We start from the raw sequence: 18582 nt of genomic DNA, 5'->3' as shown, positions 1-18582 counted from the left end.
TAGGCTATTTATGTGGTCCTTGAAAGTCAATCCGGAATCCAGTTTAACGCCCAAATCTTGTACGCTATAAACTCTGCTTATGTCTTCTCCGCCTTAAGAATAAGTATCGGCGTGAAGTTCCTCGTAAATGATATGACTGCGCATTTTGAGCCGTTCAGTTTCAGTTTTTTTCTGGTCGTAAAACCTGTGAATGCATTCAAATCAAGTTGACGTTTTTCGCAATCATTATTTGTTTTAACAGGCATGGATAATTTTACATCGTCAGCATAGATAAGCACGAATGCATCCGAAAGCACTTATAGTAAGCTGTTCATGAATAGAATGAAGAAGAGGGGCCCCAAGTGACTACCTTGAGGTACTCCTGAAGACGTTTTATATGGTTCCGAACTCATTGAATTTACCAATACGAATGGTCGTTTGTTCATTAGGTAGGTCTTCCTCCAATACCTATTTTCGAGGACGCTTCCAAAATTTCATCGATTCCTGCTAAGTCAAAGGCTTTTGACATGTCAGTGTAAATACAGTCCACTTGATATCCCTTAACCATCTAATACAATACAGGGGCAGTGAACTCGCACAGATTCGTTACCACTGACCGTTTCTTAAAGAAACCGTGTTGGCAAGGCGAAACCCTGTGTTCGATTATAGGATAAAGCCGTTGCTAAATAAGCTTTCCAAAAAGTTTGGGTAATGCTGAAAGTATAGCCACTCCTCTGTAGTTCTCTGCGTGTTAACCATTTTCACCTTTACGAACGATCGCTATGTAGGAGATTTTTAACCCACCGTTGTACCCTAAATCTTTTCTGATTAATGATAATCTGATAATCTCGGCTTAAAACCAAATAAGGTTTGTTCCATTTAGAATTTTACCGCACAAAATTTTCCGCTATTTTTCCAGAATTTTTTATTAAACTTCAAAGAAAGATAATAGGATAAAAGGAAAATAATAGGATAATTAATTGTCGGCTGTACTTATGAAATCTCGAACTTTTCTTTGAATACCTCCCATCACAGTGGCAAACATCAACCATATCGGCCATGTTTTGTCCATCACTTCACGATATCATTGGCATATTTTTTTCGCGAATTCATATATCCATATAAATTCATATATATAACCTAACTGGAGCATTCCCCTACGGTTAGCAAGGTTAAATTTCCGTGTATTTTGACGAAGGTATTCTTGTTCAACCGTCCATTAAAGTACAGTCGCTGTACTTCGGCAGGACTTGGTCGTATAGCTTTCTTGCTCGCGTTATGGTAATCAGGTTCTAGTTCTGTTCATGTTATGAACCTTGGTCTCCAGGATTATTCCGGATTGCCCTGATAACTTTCACTCATAGTTACCGGTCCAATGTTCCAATTTTTACGTTTGGTTTGTTGAGCACGAACCACCGTCAAAGTGTTCCAAAGACGTTTTAGCACGGTATCCACAGTCAATTTCAATAGTTTGAGAGTACATGAAAGGAAACGGCCAAATGGAATGAAAATGAAAACCATGTGAAAATCATTACCTATTTACCTAAGGATAAGTGTCATCAAAAGGCGCTAGGAATTGAGATCCGAGAGCGTAAGTGGAGATAGATTGGGGACACACTGCGAAAAGATGAGAACGAGATTTGCAGAGAGGCGCTTGAATGGAATCCAGGAGGACGTCGAATAAGAGGCTGACCAAGAAACTCGTGACGGCAAAACCTAGCCGCCGTAATCCGAACTGTCGACGAGCCTTCCAGATGTTTTCGTGGTTCAGTCGGTCGAATGCTTTTTCGAAATCAACGAACTACAGGAAAAGAGAGTCCTGGAATTCGTTGATTTGTTCCAGTATGATTCGTAGCGTTGTGATGTGGTCCACACATGATCGTCCGGATCGGAATCCAGCTTGTTGCCGTCGGAGTGTAGCGTCGTTTTTCTACTGGATCCTGTTCAGGATCGCTTTGAATAGTATTTTGAGAGTTGTAAATATCAAAGTTATGCCTCACCATTTACTGCACTCTGTCAGGTCTCCTTTCTTGGGATACCCTGCATCCAGACGGTGTGTTGGATGTGTTTATAACTTATGTGTTTATAACTTATTTGTGTTTAAAAAAATGTGTTTATAACTTATTTTCGATACACTCCTTAAAAGCTTGTTTAACTGCCTTTTCCAGCTCCGCATATCGTAAGCGGGCGGCTGCTTTGACTGACCCGGTACATGCCTGCTCAATTCCGACTTTCGCCTTTCTCCGATCATCGATCATCCTCCAGGTTTCATCCGACATCCATTCAATTCTTCTTTCACAAACTTTACCGAGAATGCCATGGCTCGTCGTGATAAAGGCATTCTTAATTCCACACCACTGTTCTTCGACTGTTCCGTCTGTCGGCAGATCCGAACCTCGGGATTCTAGCTGTTCAACGTATGCCCTTTTAACCTCTGGATTCTCCGATCGGGCGGACGTCGTATCGATACCGCCTGCGATGTCTGCGCTTCGTTTGTTGCGGACATCAAGAAGGCTCCTTCTCCATTTTCGGTCGATGCAGTGTGGTCAATTTGATTTTCTGTTCGGCCATCTCGGGATACCCAAGTGACCTTCCCCCATCGATCAGCACGATGCATGGAGGAAGAGCGATCTACTGATCACCATCTTGTTGTGACCTTACTACCGAGAAAAGATAAAGAGATGTGAACGCGGTAAAATGTATCGTCCACAGATACAATGAATGGCAAAATTTACTTGCAGCAATGTTCACAAAAAAGCTGTTAACCAAACTGCATAACAATCCTACAACCTTTTGCTCTGATCTCACTTCGTGCCACTGCTCTAAGGATTCATTAAAGTGGTATGAAGTCAACAAAGTCACATGTTTACCGAAAGACATGAACCCACCAAACTGTCCAGAGATTCGTCAGATCGAAACGTTTTGGGCTTTGAGGAAAGTAAATCTGAGGAAAAACATTAAACCAGCGGAAAGTGTTTAATGGCCCAAAGTGGTAAAAATTGTAGAAGCTCATGAGTAGTGTTAAGAGAAAAGAAAGATTACTTGACTACCCTACAAAAACTAATGCTTAATGGATTATAAATTGGAAGGAAACACCATTTTGCAGTATGTTTGAAAATGAAAGGTTTTTTTTATTAATTTTTGTTTCTTTTATTTGAGAAAGAAAGTATATTTATAGTTTTCGGAATAGTCTGTAAACATCAGTCAGTTATTTCTAATGAGTTAAGAAAATAAAAATTAAATATTAATGGTAAAATGATATTGAGCTTTGAAACGAACTTAATGAAATTCGTAAAGATTTTGAGAATCTTATAATATCGGCATTTTAAGATTTATAAGAGGAATGGATTTTTATCTGTGCCGGCCACTGTAAGTAATCTGACATTTCCTCCGGAAAGTTTTTATTTTAGGAAGTAAAAATCCAGGTTAACTTTTATAACTTAACACCGCGCTGTTTTACCCCCTACGGTTTAACATATGGTGGCAAATAGAGACCCTTATAACATTTATCAACTTTCATGTTGTTTGTCTACGTTTTAATATTTCTCAGTATCCCAAATTGAACTCTTTGGTGATATGTATTTCAACGTTGCGGAATCGAATTTAGGTATAGTAATGATTTCCAAAACTTGATAATTATTTTAAATTTTGTTGGTCGAACTTAAGAAGACGAACATAAAAATCAAAAGTTCAAGGCTAAAGCCTGATTTATCTTCGAGCCATCTGAAAAATAAACACAAAGTAACATTTTTCATTCATTTTCTTGCCCTGCATTCTGCAACGATGCCTGAAAAAAACATGAATGGAGAAAATGCAGTAACAGAATTATCGGTGACGTAAAATTTTGGCGCGTGGTTTTTCATCCACGCTGTTTTCCCACATACCAAAAATTTTCCTTTAAGCTCGTCTCCCGAACAAACCTGTTGACAACAAAAAGGGGGAGGACTAAAACCGAATCCTAGGAAGGAACGAAGGATTCGCTCACAGCGCTCCGTATTTGGTTGTTCTCATTCGCTTGCTCAGGAATGCTCTTAGTTTTTTCAGTTGGCCGTTTTTATCGTTTGTGCCCACCTTTGGGGGAAAGGTAACATGCCAGGAAACAATATTTAGCTAAGGTTCGGAGTTCGCATGTGGCACAGTCCGTCGCGAGATTCCATCGAAAAAGAATGTCAGCGAGCGTTCAAGAGAGGAACATCCCCTAACTAACCATATCCATAATACCTGGAAGCAGCACCATACATGGATGGACACAGCCAAAGCGGATTAAAACCTGAGGATTAAAGTGATTGGAATAGAACCCGTTAAAAGTGAATCCAGCGGAAGTGAAGTTTATTGAAGTGTATGCAGATTCGGGGTTGCACTAAACAGCTGTTTGGGTTGGTCGAAAGTGGACAAAGTAGTGTAGAAGCGGAGGAAGTTGATCAGGCTAATGCAGATTGGAGTGTGGCCTTTGCCGTTGCGTAATCTAATTAGGACTGCCACGAAGCCACAATTTAAGGGGGATTTCGACTGACCAGAATGTGGTAGAGAAGAACCTTTAGTTAATGGTTTTATTTGCGAAATAAATATATTTTGCACTTGTGGAAAATATGGAATGTTTTAAAACAATGTCAAGCCCCATTTGGACAGTATCAATTGGTCACTATTAGAAATCTGATGATTTTAATTTTTTTGTCATGGGCTTGCAGGAAAACTGTATCTTCTATGATCCTTTATTAATTCTGAAAAACTTTAAGATACTGGTAGCTGAACCAAGCCAAACATGTCAGCTCTAGAGTATCAACTTGTAATAACAGACTTGAAAACGACGTAAGAAAGCTATGCTTCAGAGTTAACAAATATACAGTGGTTTTAAATCTGAAGCTCAAATTATGTTTTCTAGAAATGAAAAGAGCTGTAAAATCTAGGCTATCTACAGAATTCAGATCGCAGGCATTCAATGATTTAAATCGTATGTGTGCCTATTTTCCTGAAATTGACTCCAAAAAATCAAAACTTATCATAATCAATCTGAGTTTATGCTTTATTTTACAAACAAAGAAATGATGGATAAATATTTGAATGTTTTTACATGAGTTGATGTTTTAAAACTATCAATAAGGATTTTCAATTCTTAGAAGTAGAACCTAAACCTTAGAATACAATTAACGAGGAAGAATGACCCTAACGGGTTAAACTCCTATAAAAAAAGAAAAAATAAAATACAATGATGGTATGGATTCAAGACCATGAATTTGATCAAGGTTTTCATTTAAAAAATTGAAAATTATAAAACCGTCAGAAATATTTGAAATGTTAGATGAGATGGTCTCATTTACTTAAAAACTATAGTTTTTTGACTGCTTATTTTTCAAATAACCTGAAAATGTCAGTTCTAGTTTTATTTCAAACAAATTAGGGGGGATTAAGGAACATTGAGAACCCGGGGCGATCTGGGCGCCGCTATTTTTTTTCCAAGAAAACACGTATTTTCTCAAATATGTTTTCACGAGGAACAGTTTCATAGTTTCTACAGTATTAGTTTTTCTGCAAAATAGAAAGCCACTCATCTTATATACAGAGATATTTTAAAAACAACAACTAGGCTCTCAGGTGGCGAAATTTTTGAGCACCGGAAAATAAGCTCTTATGATCGTTAAATCATCTTGATCTATAATGTACGCACTGTAACATGATGTACTTATTGTTCCTCAATTTTCACCATCATTAGATTTTGATTTTGCGCTATAATCAATTTTAAAACATCCCAAGCAACCAAAAGTCACATATTTACTTGAATAATGGCATTGAAAGTTACATATTGGCTGACAAAGAGAATCAACTGCCCAATTCGCTTTAGTGAACTTTATGTACTTATTAATGAACTTGAAAGTTGCAAAAGCGACTAATATGTACGTTGTATGTGACTTATTTGCCCAATTCCCATGAGTAATCTATATGGAAGGAACTTGAAAGGTGCAAAAGTGACTTATATGTACGTTGTACGGGACTGAAGTCACATAAAGAGCACAGAAGTGCTCAAAACGGGATTTGGTAAGTCACATCATGTGCATTGAGGTGCTTTCAAAATCAAATCACCACTTCGAGCTTTAGTTTCATTTCGAACAACACCTAGGCGTGGTCTTGTGGTAGCATGTTCGATTCTCACCACGAAGGTCGGGGTTCGATCCCCAAGCCGGGCAAGTTTTTTTTTTCAATAAGTAAATTGGTAATTGAGTGACCATTCTGATGCGATATATGAAGGAGATGTAGTAAAGAAGCAATTGAGCAATTTGTCAAGTGGCGTGTGGCATCATGGCGGCACTATGTACAGAACATAGTAAATAATCAAGAGAAAGTGAAATGAATAGATATCAAGGGTGCAGTTGGGATAGAGAGAGATTTTTTTGCTCATTTTACGATTTTTTGAAGCTGAATTAAAAGGCTGAATAGAAGATCATTTAGACTTGATTTGGAACTTGAAAGTATCAATAAGAACTTAAATTTTGAGCTGCATAAAACATATTTCATATCAATGATGAGGCTGAGAAAGCGTTTTTGTACCTGTTTTATGGGTGACTCGTTTACATGTGATGATTTAGCCTAGGGGTGAGGTGTCGGAGGCAATCAGAAGACTCGAGATCGGTTCCTGGTCAAGGTGATTTTCATTTATCATTCATGATCGATTATTTTGTTAGTTGCGTTATACGGTCAGTAGCATCATCCGCCAAACAAAACACCAGAAACATAATGTATGAGTGTTTGTAAATTGTTTGTACTCTACTTACAGACATTTATTATTTTGTTATTGCTATATGTTTGATGGATCTACGACTCACCGAACGGTAAATGAAAAAAAATCGCCTCGACCAGGAATCGAGCCCGAGTCCTCTCATTATCTCTTTGACACCTTATTGGATGGTCTTGAATAATGAATATCGGGTGAAAAGACTCACCGAGTAGAAGTCATTTTTCACTATCTGGCGTCATCTTGAAACCCAAGATGACGGTTTCCGCTTAATTTGAAAATGCTTTAAATGACTTAAAATCGAATGTAACCCCCACAATATGGGTATTGATAGGAAAGGCTCATTGTGGAAAAGTCGAAATTGGCTACCCGAAGCCATCTTTAAATCTAAGATGGCGGCTTCCGCTGCTTAAAAATGATCTAAATTACTTAAAATTGCATGAAACTCCATAAAATTGGTACTGGGTGGAAGAGCTCAACGAGTAGAAGTTGAATTTAACTATCCACACCATTTTGAAATCCAAGATGGCAGCTTAACTTAAAAATATATCTACTGATAATCAAATTAATTTGCACAATATGGGCAAAAGGTGGAAGGCTAAACGAGTTGACATCCAATACAGTTAAAGAAAAATAAAAAAAATAAAAATAGATTTTTTAAAAAGTTTTATTAATGACAATTGACCAAACTTGTGGTATTAAACTGAGTCGAATTTGGATCATTTTTGGATTTCTAGTCTAGATTTAATTTTTCGGATATTTGAATTTTTTTTCAGAATTAACATGAAATTCTTCAAACTTCATTTATTCTCCCCTTCGGGTATTTCGAAGGGGGTGGGGTGACAAAAGAAGAAATTGATATTTGTTCCAGCCTTATAACATATTAAAAACTTTAAACTATTTACTAAAATGTTGAAGTTTTCTCATGAGAAATTTATATTGAGATACTCAAAAGCCTCTATACAAAATAGTATATTAGAAAAAATAAAAAGATCTGCTTTATTACATAACCAACCAAATGGCTTAAATCATCACCTGGAGTATCAATTTCAACTGTTTTGCTCTGCAGCTCAGCACGATTATTACCCGTTCTCAGTAGTATGAGGCAATAATTACAAGCTCCCGGTAGAGTATTTCTGTCAGTTGCACGGAAACAATGAATCCATTACTCGATCATTAGTTAAAACGTGTACTAATTTTTTTTAAAGGAAATTGTGGTAAACTCACAAAACTAGTGAAATAAAAATCGCAAAAATGCATTAAGTGATTTCAAGTGAACGGTCAGGCCTCCCCTGAAAACGAAACAGAAGAAAACACCATGGTGGCAAGGAACTTTTCCTTGCAGGATCTATCCTACAATCACCTGCTGCAAGTGCCGGAAGAGGAACGAGAGTTCCTAACGCTGGACGAACTTAAACCACATCAACTGACCGAGCTAGGCGTTTCCGTTAATTCACCCCCGGGTTCCTCGGCTCCAGGTGGTGGTGGTGGTGGTCCGTTAGTTCCGGTGTTGGCCGATGATATCACCAATCCCGTCATCAGCACCGGGGGATTACTGCAAAACTATCATCACCATAACGTGTTCTACGACATCAACGCTGCTGCACGATCGCCGGCTAAGTAATCAATTCTAGATTTATGTTTTTGTTTGATTGTTTACTGATGGTCAAACTATTGTTATGTCATTACTTTTCTGAAGGAACTATTTAGATGCCAAAATACTTTCACAATGAACTTTTCTTATAAATATCATATTTGTCTCGAAAATAGTTTTTTGGATATCACTCTTAAGCTTTATATACAGTATGACCCATAAAAATGCGAAAATTTTTGGGAGGCTGTTTTAGGTTGTTTTTAACTAAAAAAATCTCTTGTGGGTGTATAACCTTTAACCTTCATCCGTGAAGTCACGTAAATAAGGGAGTAGTACAGTATAAGCTATATAGACAAGATGTACGCAGAAGAGATTGTGACCACTGCGCAGAAAACTAGCTAAGGAAGAAGACGTGAGTGTCGGAGCAGTTCAAACCGTTTGAGAAAGTATGGAGAACAGTGTCCTTTCGTAGATTCCTCGAGACGCGCTAGGAAACCTGGCCCTGCTGACCCTACAATGCACAAGAAATTCAAGGATTACTACAAAACGGCATTCTTTGGCCTCAGTACGGGGTGTGGCTAAAAAACTAGGTACCTTATCGACTAACATTATGCGTGCCAAAGAGAGAATTGAACTTCAGCAGACCCATCGAAAGCAGAAACAGCCAAAGGAGTACCAAATGGGTTGAATCCGTGAAATCGAGGGCTCGGAAGCTCTACGACAAACTTCGGACCAAGAATCCGGGTTGTATTATTATGGATGATGCAACCTTCAATAAACTCAACTATAAAACTCTGCCTGGACCACAATTTTATACCTCACCGAAGGGAAAGGATGTTACTGCATCAGTCAAAACCATCTACACTGGAAAATTTGGAAACAAGATTATGGTGTGGCAAGCCATTTGTGAATGCGGTAAAATGTCTCGCCCATCCTTAACTACAAATGCAATGAATGACAAAATTTTTCGAGCCAGAATGTTTACAAAAAAGGTTGCTACCCTTCAAACCAAACATCACAACAATCCTACAACCGTTTGGCCTGATCTCGCTTCGTGCCACTACTCTAAGGATTCATTAAAGTGGTATGAAGGTCACATGTTTACCGAAAGACGCGAACCCATCAAACGTCCAGAGATTCGTCCAATATCTTTTTGGGCCTTGACGAAGGCAAATCTGTGTTTAAAAATTTAAAAAAGATTGGGCTGATCTTCAGGATACTTAACCTTCCAAAGCCGTTCGCTAAATATCCGTTTCCTGGAAATATGCGTTGTAATTTGATGTCGTTCTCCTGGCTGTAAATGTTAACCGATTTTGATGATATTATATTCATTGTGTAGGTAATTTATTCTAATTACTCATCATTTCAAAATAAAGTCGATATGTATCACCAGGATTTCAGAAACTGGTACAGAAAGTTAAAAGTCCGAAAAATCAATTTTATTTTTAAAATACTCATAACTTCTGACAGCTTTTCTGTATTTAATTATTTCATTGATGTTTGAAATTGTCAAGAATCCATCTATCCGACAATGTATAAATATGTTGGGGTCCAATGAAAGTTTTTACCGCTATGACAGATCTTCCGGTAGAAAAAAGTCTTACTTTAAAAAAACGACATCCAGTTTTTGCTTTGCTTAGCTGTATTTCATTTCTCAATGAACCGATTTTAAAAACTCAAATTTTAGGTTTTTGGCGTTAATTTGATCATTATTTTCATAGAACATACTTGGTCTGTCAAAACTACCAGTTCATCAGTATATTGGAATGATGATTAAGATGTTTGAAATGTGCGCTTCGGGTCATATTGACCCGAACGGCTTTGGAGGGTTAAAATCAAGTCGTAACGTGAAAGAAGTGGTCTCTTATCCAGGATAAGCGATCAGCGGCACACGATGGTCAGAAAAAGTCGCGGGTTGAAAACGTAGGGTTCAAATTTTAGCTCAATTGGACTAGATTAAGGGGTCTTTTGGGATTCGATTCTTTAACGCTTAATAAGACCTTAGATTGGACTTCGAATTCTGAAGTTTTGAGTCTGAACTCTAGACGCAGGACGCAGGATTATTGACTTCATACTGCGGATTTTGACTTCTGGCCTCAGGACAAGTCAGAATTCTGCACTCCAGACTTCGGACTCTGGACTCTGGACTCTGGACTCTGGACTCAAGAAACTGGACTCTGGACTCTTTAATCTGGACTCTGGACTCTGGACCCTTGACTCTGAACTCTTGACTCTGGATTCTGGACTCTGCACTCAGAACTCCAAACTCTGGATTTTGGAATCTGGACTCTAGAAACTGGACTCTGAACTCTGGACTCTTGACTCTGGACTCTGGACTCTGGACTCTGGACTCTGGACTCTGGACTCTGGACTCTGGACTCTGGACTCTGGACTCTGGACTCTGGACTCTGGACTCTGGACTCTCGATTCTGGACTCTGCACTCAGAACTCCAAACTCTGGATTTTGGAATCTGGACTCTAGAAACTGGACTCTGAACTCTGGACTCTTGACTCTGGACTCTGTACTCCGAACTCTGGATACTGGATTCTGGAATTTTGACTCTGGAAACTGTACTCTGAACTCTGGACTCTTGACTCTGGACTCTGGAGCCTCGACTCTGGACTCTTGAATTTGGACTCTGAACACTAGATGTTGACATCAGCAACACTGGACAGCTAACGCAGATTTCGAAACTGTCGACTCTCTGAGAGAGGGCTTGCTACTTCTAACGACTCTCTGTGAAAGGGTCTCTTAAGTCTTCCAAACACGCACTCAATCGAAAACAAACTTATTTTTCGGGCGCGAAAGCAAATTAGAACACTGATATTGTAAGTACCGATAATTAGAATAACAAACCCCTAAATTAAAGATTATAACATGTAAAATATATTTACAGTTTGAAGCTGTGTTAACTGCTATCAGAAATCGGCGTTTTCATTTATTCCGTCCGCAACAAACTTCAGAAATATCAACCTAATCAGGATGTATAGTTTTTCCGGAAAATTTCCCGTCGGTACACCGAACCAATCTAGAGAAGGTAACAATTGCGCAGCGTGTTCGGAACCAGGTGCTATTTGCGATCTTGTCCAGTGTGTTCGCTGCCAACGCTGGTGGCATTAATCGTGAGTAGGAGTAACCCCGTCGGTGGAAAATAGCCCTTGGAGTTGTCGACTTTGTTCATCAGTACCGACAGCAAGCTCCAAATCTTCCATAACAAGCTCCCGGACTCGCAGACAATCCCTAAAGTTGCAGCAGCTAGCTCAAACGCGCGCACTGGATCGTCAAGCGAGGGAAATAAAATTAAATGCAGCTTTGGAAGAAATTGAGGCCCAGAAGCGATACATTTCGGAAAGATTTTCTGTTTTGCAAACGGATGATTCTTCAAGCGAAGAAGAAGAAGAAGGAGATAGGTCGATTTTAAATACCAAAATCGACGACACAAAACGTATTCACGATTGGGTAGGATCGTTGCTCTCCCATAAAAAGCCGAATCAGCAGCAAGCCAGTGAAGGCAGCGCGGTTCAAATCGAATCAAAAAATAATGAACCAATACCCACTTCTTCCCAGCGGTGTACCGGTGCACTTTCAAAGCACCTCACTATAGCTCAGCACACGGATCCACGTCAGTCCGGAATGGGTTGGCCGAATTGTAATTCTCTTTCGGTGGTAGGCATGCACCAATGGGAATCATTATTGCTGGGAGAGAACGTTTTTCACATGCAAGATCCGAAAGAAGGGCCGCTAGATCGTAACTCGGTTTACGAATCGCCGGTTATTGATCATACGGTCCAGGATTCCAATATGATAATTAAGAATAAGCCGGAACTTCAACGAAATTCGAAATCATCGACCCCGCCGCAGGTACTTCCTTCATATTCTGGTGTTCCACAACATGTGCCGGAGATTATTCCAATTGCGACACAATCGGCGCCGAATCAAGTGCAATCGAATATGAATGTTGAACCGACGTCTTCCAGGTTCACAGCTAACACAACGTTGCCCAAACCGTGTTGGGCGCAACCTTTTTCGGTGGTGTCTCATCAGCAGCAGGGTTTCAATTCAAAAACAAAGCAGGTAGTGGCAGAGCGACATTCATGAAATGTGGGTGAGGCGTCCTATAAGCAACGGAGACGGATCGATCGACAAGGTTACCGTCGATGGTCTGGTCGACTCAACCGGTACCTTCCTCAAGGTCTTGCAAGTAGCCACCGCTTGCACCCCCAAAGCCATCGGTAACAACTTCTCCCTCCCTCCATCAAGCTCAAGGTAAGGCCGAACCATTTTATTCTACCTTCGAACAATATGTGTCACCCAATATTGCCTACGATCATAAACAAATTGCCCATAAAAGTACCAAAGCTCATGATAAAACATACTACGCGGCATTAAATGCTGCAAATAATTTTGCATGTAATGATAATCATGTGCCAATTAATGATGCTGCGAATGATGCTGGCCATAATGGAAACAATAACATAGACCACCTCGCACCCCTCATCAAACAACTTGGCTTAGGTCCAAATGAACTCCCGGATTGTACTTATTTCCTTAACACCTACCAACCAACACCCTCTCAACTACTGGCTCGTCAGGTTTATCCTAAGGACCTCCCAACTTTCAATGGTAATCCAAATGAGTGGCCAATATTATCAGCAGCTTCACTAATTCAACGCTAGCTTGTGGCTATAGTCCAGTTGAGAATCTTGGTAGACTTCAACGCTGCCTTAAGGGCTCTGCCCTAGAATCAATTCGAAGCCGACTACACACCCCAGAATCGGTTCCTTTTATAATGGAAACACTGCGTTTTCTTTATGGGCGTCCAGAGCTTCTTATCAATGCCCTACTGAATAAAGTTCGTTCCGTCGCCGCGCCGAAAGCGGATAAGCTTGCGACGTTCATTGATTTCGGGATCGCAGTCCAAAGTCTTTGCAGTCATTTGGAGGCCGCTAATCAACAAGCTCACTTATCGAATCCGTCTTTATTGAATGAGTTAGTAAATCGGCTCCCCCCAGATTATCAGTATAAGTGGGTAGAGTACATTGAATCCGAAGAAACAGTGAACCTGAAAACATTCACAAGGTTTGTGTCCAAAATTGCAAAAACTGCTAGCCGTGTGGCCGTGTACAATGGAGCAGTTGCGAGAGATGACAAACCGAAAACAAAACGTGAGCCGCAGTACGTGCATTCGGAGGTAGCTGAGGAGGATCAAGTGCCGACAAGAAAACTCTGTCCAGTCTGTTTTTGCGACCATCATTCAATCAAGCAGCGTAACAAGTTAAAATTAATGAGTGTTGACGAGCGGTGCAAATTCGTGCAACAACAAGGACTGTGTCGCAACTGCTTGAACTTTCACGGGAAACGATCATGTCGCATCAGCGGTAGGTGTGGTGTCAACGGTTGTTCAGTCCGCCACCATCCGCTTCTACATGCCGAACGTATGAACGAAATTTTTAATTCACGAGAATCCGGTTCTGGTACGCGATTATCCACACCTGAAAGGACTTCGGGTGATCAGCTATAAGAATCAGTCTTCACGGTATAACATGGGTGCGAAGTGCACGCAAGTTTTTGTACTTACTTGCACACAACTTTTGAGGCGCAAGTTCAACACGCACCCATTTAAACTCACCGCACTCAAAGTGTAGGGTGCAAGTTCGAGCTCGTGTTCGAACTCGGGTGCGAACCCGTGTGCGCGCATCGATGTTCAGAATCCAGGAAACGGGATCAAATGCAGAAAGTGTAAGCGCTTGAATCTTAGGTAACTTTTTTGTTTCAATTCCAATCGTGATACTGTCTTCGAGTAAAATGTTTGTCTTGATTTAGGCTTTGAGAAAATTATTTAAAAAATCAATCGGCTAGTGGATAAAAAAATTATTAATGAAAAATCTGATTTTTGTGCATCTCTCGAGCAAAATATTTCTTAATCCTATTCACGCGTGAGGCTCAATCGCAACCCCTTCCGATGGTCAGATTTTGCTTAATTAGGCTTGTGAACTTCTGGTAAGGCAATGTTTAATTTTATCTTGGAGCTGGTTAGATTTACCATGTTTTATTCTTCCCATGCTTATATTACTTAGGGGAACTGGGGGTATAATGCCCAGTGTGGGCAAAACGTCCCACTGCGATATCTAGCTAGATATACACTTATTTTAAGAATTCGGTACACTATTTCCTTCTAATTAACAGTAGAAACCTTTTGTACAAAAAATTAGCATCAAATATGCGATAAATCCCTGCAAAAATCCAAAAATACTTTTCAAGCCATATTCCTTGCAATTTGTGCCTCGACTTTCGTAAGGAATTACGGCATCCATCGCCAAAAAAAATTACCTGACATCTGTTACAATGATGAACATTGGTCTTGAAAATCACCACAAAACGAAAAATATCCTTATTCAATTATTTTTTATGATATTTTGAACGATTTTTAATAAACATGTCTAGGTGGGGCAAAACGCACCATGTCCGTTTATCTTTAAGCATGTTTCATATTTGTTTAAATTTATATGCAGTTTCATCACAACAATTTTAAAGATATTTATAAGTTGTATTGGAAAACATAACTTGAATATAAACGAATATATTTAAAATTCCTAAATTTAATATAGATTTAAATAACTATTCACAAGAATTTCAGTATATCTGGCAGCACTGCGCGTAGCAATACATTTTTCCATCTGTGAAGTAGAATAGAAGTGTTTTTACCTGGAAAACACTTTCGGAGGCACTTGGATCAATAAACATTTATTAAACGTTAAACGGCGCGATTGGGTACACACATATGCGCATTATGCCCCTACTGAATCTGAAATCCAATTTTCTACGTACTCTTCAAACTTCATTAAATTTGTGGCCTTTTCTGACCTTCCAGTTATTCTAACTATCAGATTTAGACAAAAAATAAACCAAACTTCCAAACACAATCGAAAATTAAAGTTAATCTTTTCAAATGTATTCTAAAACAAGGCTTTCTTCTTAACGTGGGCATTATGCCCCCTCTTCCCCTACGTAAAGTAACCATAACCGGAAAAAAACTATGTGTTTTTGAAAAAAAAGTTATATATTTCTTTGATTTGATTCCAGAATTCTGTGACAAGATTCTGTGATGTTTTAATACGATTTTCTCTGAAAAACATTTGGCATATGCTTATTTTTACAATAAATATCATAGAAATCACAAAACAGTGTTAACTTTATAACATTTTCGTGAATTTGATTCAGAAATCCAAAGTAAGTATTGGTATGAAAATTTATAAGTTTGGAAAAGTATAAAATACCAAAAATCTGTAAATATTTTGTTCTATGACATAGAATCTGTGACGAAAATATGCTCAAAATTCTGTGAAATTATAGATTATTCTGTGATTTCGGCAACCTTGACCATAACTTCTACAACTTTCAACCGATTTTTGATAAATAAGAACTTAAAATCTTTGTTTTATATCAACATTCAAGTTCTGTATAAAACAAATAATATAAGAATGTTACCATCGCAATAACTTTTCTGTTCTAAGTCCATTCGGATTACAGTCTTCGAGTGAAATATTTTTCTAAATTCAGGCTTTAAGAAAATTATCCATAAAAAGCAACCGGCCAGTGATGAAAAAAGTTATTATGAACTTTTGAGAATGATGAACATAATCTTTCCATGAAGTAATTACGTAAAAAACAATTAAATAAATAGATGATGCAAAATACAATTGTAAAACAATTTATTGTCCTGGTATTAACAGGGCTTTTATAATTCATATAATGAATTAATTGTAGAACAAATAAAAAAAATTATATTTAATTCTCAATTTGATAGGTGTACAATAAAATGAGGTATTAATTTTTTTCAACATCTTACCAGTGGAAAGTTACCACTATGAAATCTATTCAACGAATCTTCTAAACTACTATGATATTTATTTTTTTCCATTTTTGTCAGTTTCATAGTTAAAATATTTGTTGTCATTTCTAACCCTTCAAGTTCGGGTCAATATGAACCGAAGCGCACATTTCAAACATCTTGAACATCATCCCAATATACTGAAGAACTGGGATTTTTGAAAGACCATATATGTACTTTCAAAATGATAATCAAATTAACAACAAAAAACTAAAATTAAATTTAAAAACATCGGAGAAATTAAATATAGCTAAGCAAAGCCAAAATTATATGTCGTTTTTAAAGTAAAACTTTTTTTTCTAGTGGAAGATCCAACTTTCATTGGATCCCAACATATCTAAACATTGTCGGATAGATGTATTCTTGAAAATTCCTAACATCAATGAAACATTCAAATACTGCAAAGCTGTCAGAAAGTATGAGTATTTTGAAAATATAATTGTTTTTTTTTTTTACTTTTTTTCTGTCTGAACAAGTTTCTTAAAAGCAGGTAATACAAATCGACTTAATTTTGAAATGTTGAGTTGTTTGAATAAGTAACCTACACAATGAATATCATATCATAAAATTCGAATAACATTTACGGCCTGGGGAACGCCATCAAACTGCAACTCAAATTTCCCCGAAACGGATGTTTTTCGAACAGCTTTGGAAGGTTAATATTTTGCAAATTTTTGCCATTTGTAATATTCTTGGCATTTTTTAAATTTTCATCTTTTTTTTTTAATTTAGGCATTTTTAATATTTTTGTCAATGTTGAAATGTTGAATATTTGATCGTTTTCCATTTCTGTCAATTTCATCTTTTTTTTTTTCATTTTCAATCATTTAAATTTTGCATAATTTTATATGTTTTCTACTCGCCATGCGATTGTTTATCCATTTTATGTTTGCATTTTTTAATGCCTCATAAATATAAATATTGTTTCATAAAGTTTGCAGAGCGAGAGTTGAAACGGCAATTCCCAATTATTTCATAAAATCCGGTTTTCTGAAAAACCATCTAGTTCCAGACAAACAAATTTTCGGCCAATTTTTTCCTTCGTTTTCTTGCTAACGGACAAAAAAAATTTATCAACAATTTTCAAAAACCAACCATTTATATATTTCGGTTTTAGCACCCCATGCATAACTCCAAAATGCTCAAAAAACAGCAGTGAAATTGAATAACATACGCACAAACGATAGAAAAACTAACTGAAGAAAACTGCATTCAACTCCCATGCATACCCAGGCAGACACATTCAATCTCAGCTCAGCCAACCACTATGAGTACAAAACTCGGTACGAACCCGAAGCGAACCAGAGTACGAACATCGGGGCGCGCACTCGGGTACAATAAATGTGCTCGAGTTCAGGTTCGAACTGAACCCAAGTACAAGCTTGTGTGCAAGTTCAGAGAAAACTTGCGCCTGAAATTCCGAACTCAAGTTCGCACTCGGTACATGTTTTCGTGAAGACTGATAAGAATGCAGTGCCTATACACTGCAAAATACTACACACAAATGCGAGGCCGCATGCACGAGGTGATAATCGCCAAGATCAGACTAGGCTGTGCATTTATGGAGAGTTCTCTCCACTGTTTATAAAATGATTCACGAGGAGCGAAAATATTATGAGATGGATAAGCAAAAATGCTTGTTCTGCTGTGGGATACTTCCGTGTTCCAAATATGGCCGGGGGTTACGTGTGTGCACTAGGTGCAAAACGAAAGTCGTCTTTCTGAAGTATAATGACTTTAAAAGAAATGGGTGGGTGCAAGGTCGGACTCTAGAAGTGATTATCTAGCTTATGAGCGAGTTCAGAGTGGTATTATTCAGACAAATGGAGGGATGTTGAAGCGTTCGGCTCGAAAGCTATCTAGCGATTCTACCAGGAGTGTTGGATGTTCAGCTTAGAGGTGATCTTGATCCTTTTATCGGTCAACGTCACGAGGGGGAGGATGTTGACATCAGCAACACTGGACAGCTAACGCAGATTTCGAAACTGTCGACTCTCTGAGAGAGGGTTTGCTACTTCTAACGACTCTCTGTGAAAGGGTCTCTTAAGTCTACCAAACACGCACTCAATCGAAAACAAACTTATTGTTCGGGCGCGAAGGCAAATTAGAACACTGATATTGTAAGTACCGATAATTAGAATAACAAACCCCTAAATTAAAGATTATAACATGTAAAATATATTTACAGTTTGAAGCTGTGTTAACTGCTATCAGAAATCGGCGTTTTCATTTATTCCGTCCGCAACACTAGACTTTCGACTCTGGACTCTCGAATCTGGACTCTGGACTCGGGACTCTGGACTCTGGACTCTGGACTCTGGACTCTGGACTCTGCACTCTGGACTCTGGACTCTGGACTCTGGACTCCAAACTCTGGACTCTGGATTCTG

The 18582-nt window shown here is 38.4% G+C and overlaps 1 protein-coding gene across 1 annotated transcript in view; it reads left to right on the top strand.

Annotated features, from left to right (window-relative positions):
* Positions 1-4107: 4107 nt before the first annotated feature.
* Positions 4108-18582, top strand: part of LOC129751050 (basic helix-loop-helix ARNT-like protein 1) — a 37055-nt gene continuing 22580 nt past the window's right edge. The window contains exons 1-2 of the mRNA XM_055746315.1: positions 4108-4355; positions 7915-8326. Coding sequence (XP_055602290.1) covers positions 8025-8326 — 302 coding nt within the window. The 5' untranslated portion in view covers positions 4108-4355; positions 7915-8024. The remainder of the gene's footprint in view (positions 4356-7914; positions 8327-18582) is intronic.

This window comes from Uranotaenia lowii, chromosome 3 (assembly GCF_029784155.1).
Source record: "Uranotaenia lowii strain MFRU-FL chromosome 3, ASM2978415v1, whole genome shotgun sequence".
Classification (NCBI taxonomy): domain Eukaryota; kingdom Metazoa; phylum Arthropoda; class Insecta; order Diptera; family Culicidae; genus Uranotaenia; species Uranotaenia lowii.
The sequence above is the reverse complement of the archived record's forward strand: the minus strand, read 5'-3'. Positions and strand labels throughout refer to the sequence as shown.